General features: G+C 47.2%; 1 protein-coding gene across 1 annotated transcript in view; it reads right to left on the bottom strand.

Moving 5' to 3' along the window:
- Positions 1 to 2,103: 2,103 nt before the first annotated feature.
- IRAK1 (interleukin 1 receptor associated kinase 1) overlaps positions 2,104 to 7,833 on the bottom strand; it is an 84,558-nt gene continuing 78,828 nt past the window's right edge. Inside the window, exons 12-13 of the mRNA XM_018560698.1 lie at positions 7,113 to 7,238; positions 2,104 to 2,451 (exon numbers count right to left, since the gene is read on the bottom strand). Of these exons, the coding sequence (XP_018416200.1) occupies positions 2,396 to 2,451; positions 7,113 to 7,238 (182 nt within the window). The 3' untranslated portion in view covers positions 2,104 to 2,395. The remainder of the gene's footprint in view (positions 2,452 to 7,112; positions 7,239 to 7,833) is intronic.

A 7,833-nucleotide genomic window follows, 5' to 3' on the forward strand; every position in this document is an offset into this window, starting at 1 on the left:
CTGACAGGATGACAGCGGCTCGGATCGGAACACTGCTCGGCCATCCTGAATTGCGGCCAGCCGCCGCTCGTTCCCGGGACCCCCCCGACCGTGATTTTTTTTCCGGATCCCCGCTGCCACAGACCCTACAAGCAGCGGGGATCCATGGAGTCTCTCATCCCTCCCTGGGATGGCTCCAGGGAGGGATGAGAGACTCCAGATGCCGGCGGCCGGCAGCAGCCAAAGCGACCATCAGCTTATAGTAGAACTGTAAATGCCAGGTCCGTACGGCATACTGAGCTGGCCAGCTGGAAGCACTTTTGTAGCTCCGTACGCCGTACGTCCTTGGCAGCGAAAGGGTTAAAGAGCAAGGCTCCTACGCTACAGCATGCTGGCAGAGGGTAGGCTTTTCTACTCAGGCTATGGCTGCTTTCTAAAGACATGAACGATATTGAACGAACATACTTTTGTTTTGATGCACCTGGAATGTATTTCGCGGATTTAAACTGAACCTTTATTTGGGCTTAAGGGCCCATTCACACCACCTCCAGACCAGATTGTTTCCTGGACCTAAAATGCATCCCAATGTTTCCCTATGCTCTTCTTGGCCTCAGCTCACACCACTGCAGTCAGTTCCAGACCAGACTAGAAAAATACTGCGTGTCACATTTTGTCTGGTGTGGAACGCACCGGAACGTGCAGAAACGCATCAACAACACACCGGAACTCAACGGCAAAAAAAAATAATATTTTTTTGGGCTAGTTTGGGTAATCATCACCGCCTGGACTTCCAGCTTCGGTAGAGAGAAGAGATTTGTGAGGATAGGAACCATGATGGCTGAAGTGAACACTGAATTCTTTGCAGAACTTGTGGAAGCCTGCCCAGAGCTGTATGATCCGAGGCATGGGCAGTATAAGAACAATAATAGGAAGATGGACAAGTGGAGAGGTTGTCCCTGGCTATGATCATTTGAGCAGCTCTGAACAACTGTGGTAAGTTCATGTCTCTTATGTGCAAGCATCGTGCTGCTCTTTTCCTGGCTATCTGTAGGTCTTGCAGAGGTCCCCCAGCAAGGCCTGAAATTTAACGCGGCAAAACGCAACAAATTCCAGATCTGGTCCAGGAAATGGTGTGAACCTGCCCCTTAAAGTGACATTAAACCCTCAGATTTTTTTTTAACATACAATACTGTAATGTGCGCCTTACTGTAATCCATGGTTGTTTCCCTTCTCTTTGCTGCTCTGCCTTTTAAATCTGTATCTGTTCTCATGCTGGGCAGAACTTCTGTTTTGCAGCAGACTGCCTTGTCTCTGAAATGGATACATGGTATCTGTGTGAAGGTTTGCAACCTGAGCCAGCACTACAGGAAGAGGCACTCAGCTGCAAAGGGAAGTTCTGCCCAGCATGAGAAGACATGAGGATTTAAAAGGAAGAGCAGCAAAGAGAAGGGAAACAACCATGGATTACAGTAAGGCACACATTACAGTATTGGTTTATGTTAAAAAATCTGAGGGTTTAATGTCACTTTAAAGTTCAGAGCTTTAGTAGTAGATTTCCACCCTCTTCTGGTAAGACTTGGAACTGCACCAGACTCAAAATGAGCACGAGTGAGCTTTCCCCAAGTGGCCTTCAATTATACAATAATGGAAAACAAGTCCCTGGAGGACTGAAGTAATCAATATACAATCTTTTTTGTGAACATTCTCAAATCCTTTAGTGAATCAGCCTCACTGGAATCGGATATGCTGGTGTCATGGGTGAATGAGTTCACATATCATCTGTGCTGATCTAGTAACATCTTGCAGTTAAAGTGAAAAACAAAACGGCCAACTCTCGCTCCCCAATATATACCACAAAACAGAGTGTACAAATGTTTCATGCACTTATCATAAATTGGCAACTCTTACCATTAAACAAGGAGAACTATAGGGTGAGTGATTTTCACTCAGCCTCATAGTTCTAGCCGACCTGCGACAATGAGACTGTCACACGTCAGCTCAATAGATCGGGAAACAAACAGACAAACAATCTAAAGCACAATCATCTATTAAAAAACAGGAACAATAAATATTAACAAACAATCTCCCATTATTAAACACACAAGCCGGGGATAGGTAGCGGTAAGCAGCTCAGCCTGTCTTGTGTACAGGAAATGTCACTCGGAACACAGCTTTGCGTAATACAAACACAGCAAGCCCTTCCTGCAGTGACCGGGCACGGAATACTGTTTTACTGGTCCCACCATACAACAGAATGTTTCCACCGTGTAAACCTCATCGCGTTTCATTTGATCTTGCACGTCCATTCTAGTTTCCTGTAGATAAGCACTAACAGCAAGCTAAAGGATCTGCATGTAGAATGAGAACTTTGTGCCAAGTCGTAGATCTTTTCCCCAATCGCAGGCTTGCCGAGAAGCTAACTTGGAAAGTCGTCACTTTCTTCCGGATACCCCCGGGGCTCCGAGCGGTTTCCTAGAGAAAGACAGAAAAGTAGTTATTGATTCAATACCGCCTCCTGACATGTAGTTATCAGCCTGCATGCCGGTGAACACAATAATAATACTACTACGGGTTATTCTGAATTGTCAGGAGCAGATAAATGCTGAACATTTCCAGTTTAAAGGGTCAGTCCACCAAAACCCAATATTTCGCTTTCTGCTCTTTGCTGCTGAGTTACGACCACATATTAATGTCTGAGCTCAACAGTCTAGAGAGGAGGAGGAAGCCTGTGCAATTACAGTGTATGTAAACCAAACATGTATGTTTCCATTATGTTTGGCATCGTGCTTCACTGTATGCAGCAACACTACATAACTGCCCCGCACTCAGCAGGAGGGTTGCCAGCCTGTCATGAGCGCTCCTGTAGTTGCCTATTAAAGAGAAAGTTCACCCTAGAAATCATCATTAAACACTTAGCCCTCATTCACACGGGAATTGGCCGGCACGTACAGCTCCGTGCAGGGCCGTATCGGGCAGCTCCCGGGAAGGACGGGTGCTGCGTGCGATTAGTACGCAGCCCCTGTCCTTCTCTACGGGAGTACGGGCCATGCGCTCACCCGCCCTGCACATCCGTGCGGGTGAGCATACTCGTACGCTGACAGGAGGGAACCTGTCTGCGTCCGAGCCGGGACACCCGCACGGACCTGAACTTGGGGGGAGCGTAGGGCGGCATACGTCCGCGTAGTCCCATAGACTCGTACCCGTCTAATCACACTAATGTCTAATCATACTAATGTCACCTGTAATGTCGCTAATCTCACCTGTCTAATCATACTAATCACACGCAGCACCTGTCCTTCCCCGGAGGCCGCGCACGCAGCATGGAGCTGTACGTGCCCCCCTTTTCTCGTGTGAATGAGGGCTAAAGAGCCATAGAACACATGTACTTTGAAAGTGCATAACACCACGTTTGACTTTTTGTCCGCACTCCCGTTGTCCAACAAACAGCATTGGAAACTGCCAGACAATTACTAGTGCCACCAGCCAACTCATGGCGTCGCTCAGCCAACCTCCCCCCCCCCCTTTTAACTGGGAAACGCTTCCTCTGTGCCCTGATTGCAAGATACGTACCAAGAAACCAGCACAGATTCACACACCATGCAGCATGGTCCTGTTTACATGATTATGGGCAAACATGCAATGACAGACAGGTACATGGGTGCTAGTGTTCATGCACGCGGGGACGTGTGTGCAGACGTGTGTACTGGAAATTCTGTGTGCATACTGGCATGCGCACGCACATTCCTTGGCACCAGGTGGCCTATAGAAAACCATTGTGAGCCCTGAGCTAGTTGCTGACTGGTCTTCAGTTCCTTCCTGTGTCCCTGCAACTTGGTCCTGATCATCCGTTGACCTGTGTATGACTCTGGCTTACGATCTCGACTGCTTCAGAGTACCAATTTGGCACCGTCTTTGTAGCCGATTCTTCTGTGTATGACCCCGGCCCGTGACCTTGACTCTGCTTGCACCTACTGATTGGGCACCTCGTCTTCCTCTCAGACTCTCCAGTGTGACCCTGGCCTGTGATCCCGACTCCGATTACCTATTCGGCTCAGTCTGGATTCTGCAGCCTTGGCTCTGTACCAATACCATTTTTGCAATTGGCCGCTACATGTTGCTGCTCTGGTCTGCTCTCTGGTTGCTGCTACCACAATATTGGGTCATCGCACTCAAGCATCAGTACAGAACCTTCTCGGCTCACTGCGTCAGCACTAGTGTTCCCTTAGTCCTCATTCCTCCTGTTACTATCTCCAGGGGAGTCATGACGAGTGGTGCAAGGATGGCCCCCCTAGTCTCCATCCAGGTACATGACACTAATGCTGCCAAAGACGTAGCTGGCATGAGGGTGCCGAGCAATACCATGAGTTGTCTGGTGTCACTGGTAATAGACGGAAGTTTCTGATGATGAACAAATGGAGCGCGGACAGAAGTCATACACGGTGTTATGCATTTATCACGGTACACGTGTGGTGATTTCCTGGAAGAAGTTTAGAGACATTCCCAGGATGCCCAAGTATAACCAAAGATATTTTTTTCTTAGTTTGTAATTGGGGTTTTAACCTTAAATGCTCAAATCAGGTTATTTTTTTGTCGACTGTGCTCAAATAGGCAGATTTCCCTTCATTTCCTGTCCTAGGGTCATAACAGGAAGTGAAAGAAAATCTCACAAAAGCGAGTGGGATTCTTATTTTAAGACAGTCGTCATGAAATATTTGCCCCTTTAGATGCTTATCCATCACCTCTTGTTCTGGTGACAACTCTAACATTTTGGATTTCCACTCACTTTCTTGCTCCACAACAATGGTCATCAGAAAGAATGGAGGGGGAAGGGATGGAGTCTTTCATAGTTTTTGTTGTCTACCTTCTCCAAAACTAACTTCTGGCATTCAGTAAAGTAATTCAGTACCTGGGAAAATTATCGGTTCTTTCATGCACACTTTTATTTTTATTTGTAACATGAATAATGACGTAGGGGCTGAGGGGGAGACTGTGGGTGATCAGAAAGTCTGATGCTCTGACACTCCAGGAAGTGTCAATTTTCCGAGAGAATAAGGAAGCAGACACTATTGTTTTAGCAGTCCTCGCAGGAAAATAGGGCTACTGTAAGTAGATCTATAACAGATTGGCCTCATGTATTTACCAGACCTCGTCAGATGTGGTGACCGGGTCTTTTCAGAGACACCTGAGTTTCTTATATCACCCAATGACAATGTGAGAAATCTACGGATATTTGCTGAGGTCATTATAGTGGTTCTCACTCTGCCTATTAGATTTTATTACTTAGTGTGCAGCACGAATACCCCAAACTCCAAGGTGGACATGGTTTTATGGTTTGCAAATATATGTGTAAGACTGGGTTGGACGGGTCAAGTGTCACTTAGCCAGATCTTCATCAGACCTGCCCACTTTCAGCTATGTATTAAAGGAGAACTATGAGGCGAGTAAATTTCACTCATCCCGATAGCTAGAGTGAAACTGTCACACGTCGGCTCTATTGATCGGGAAGTGAGTGAACACATACCTGCCTGATCATCTCCCTGCAGAGAGTGCTGACTGTCAGTCACCGCTCCCCGCAGGGATTCCACCCCCACCCCCCCGATCCTCCAGCACTGACTAAAGGAATGGAGGGGGCGGGGCGGGCAAAGTTGGCTCTGCCTCTAGAGAGGCAGAGCCAGCTGTCACTCACGCAGCTGGGTGGATCTCAAAAGTATTGCCGGGATGTGTCCCGGCTGCGGCGCTCTCAGCATATAGCGAGCAATAGTCCGCTATATGCGGAGTTGTAGGTCACGGGAGGACGTTAGAATATGTCCTCTGGTGACCCTAAAGTGAACCGTGGGATAAAAAGGTTACCCCTGAGTTCCCTTTTAAAAGATCAAACGATTTTACAAGTACTGAATTATTCTGAACACACAGAATCCATAGTGGAAGGACAATAGACCCCGATACTAAGTGCTGATACCGGAGCTTTAAATCTTTGAACCGAAGCCGGGCACCACTCTTCACAGGAAGGCTGCCGAGGTCCCCAGCAAGATCCTGGCAGCTTTCCTGTGAACGTGTTTACAGTGCCGGCCAAAATCTCTTCCTCCTGGCCCGCAACCACAGAGACTGACCGGGAGCCCGGGTAAGACTGCACAGCCACCTGAGAGATGCACAGCCCAGCATTAACCCTGCACAGCCCAGCATAGAGCCCGCATAGCCCACCCGAGAGTCCGCACATCCCGCCATAGACCATGCACAGCCCACCCGAGGGCCCACGATGGAACCTGCACAGCCCACCTGGAAGTCCACACTGCCCACCTGAGAGCACCCACAGCCCCCATAGAACCTGCATTACCACCTGAGAGTCTGCACAGCACACGAAAGAACCTGAACGGCCACCGGAGAGTACACGCAGCCCACCATAGACCCGGCATAGCACACCCGAGAGTCCACTCAGCCCACCATAGAACCTGACATCAGGCCGGATCCCCCGAAGCAACAGAGTATGTAGCTTCATATTATTCGGCATTGATGTATAATGCATTGCTGAGATTTGTAGTCTTCTCTAACTGATAGTATTATTCTGCATTGCTGTATAATGTGTATTGCTGGGGTTTGTAGTCCTCTATAGCTGGTGGTATTCTGCAATGTTGTATAATATACTGCCAAGTCCCTCCACAGCTTGGAGTCAGTGGCAGAACTACCAGGGGCGCAGCGTTTGCAGCTGGGACCGGGCCCTGGCACTTCACCACTGTCCCAAAATGAGTCTGTATTGTTTTAGAGAAATTGTCACATGACAATCCAAAAAAAATAAATAAGTATCTGTACTTCGTATCGGCGAGTAATTGAGGAAAGGTATTGGTACTCGTACTCTGTCTGGAAAAAATGGTCATGGTGCATCCCTAATAAATAAAATGGCAAATAAAGAAAAAAATTCCCCAAAAAAAGACATTCTGCACAAACATTTGTTTTGCTGTATTTTTTTCTACAAACTTCAAGATTACTGGCTGTGTCTTTATGGATAGCATTAAGAGAATATATTGGATGTTGTATGTCCTTACTATATGAAGTAATACTGTGCAGCAGTACAGATGTGATCAGAGTAACCTCTGAGAAGAGTATGAGTGCCAGAAGACCTCTGCAAAGCTGGTTACCTGGACTGTTTCCAGAGTACAACAGTTCTAGGCTGTTTATTTTCCCCTGTTCATACAACGCCAGCTGCTCCACAAATCTCTGTTTGGCTGGATTCACGACGATCTGGTGATGTGGCATTGAGATAGCTGGAAGGAGAATGATGCCATTTACATTAGTACAGCACAGACATTCTACTGAACAGTAAGATGCACCATTTTGGCTGTCTTGGACCATGTCTGGAGACTTAACACATAGGGATCCTCAATGGCAAATTGTTTTTATTATCTCTGTCCACCATGTAAGGGAGATTTCCTTTTTGGGTGACCCCCTTACTCCCCCGTCCAGGTGCCACCCAGACAAGAAATGAGAACAGGTTTAAAGTGGCCATACACCTTACAACCATCGCAGGACTTTCGTCGTGCGGTGGTTGTAAGGTGAAGTTCGTACGACCTGCCCATCATGGACAGGCAGATCGTACTTGCGACCATCGCAAGCCCTCCCCGCTGAGTGGAGACAGACGGGCAGGTTGGGGTAACTTGACAAAAACTTCACATTTCCATCTCTAAAGACTTTTTACATATATTTCTAAGGCATATATATGACTTATTTGGGGCAATATGTTTTGTTTTTCAATCATCTTTATTTTCAATTTTTTTTAGGATCATAAAATAAACAATGCGAATATTGTCCTACAACTAGCAGTATGAGAACTTAGGTTAAGTGCACGATAAGTGGAGCAAC

Source organism: Nanorana parkeri, unplaced genomic scaffold (assembly GCF_000935625.1).
Source record: "Nanorana parkeri isolate BGI_ZX_2015 unplaced genomic scaffold, ASM93562v1 scaffold475, whole genome shotgun sequence".
NCBI lineage: Eukaryota > Metazoa > Chordata > Amphibia > Anura > Dicroglossidae > Nanorana > Nanorana parkeri.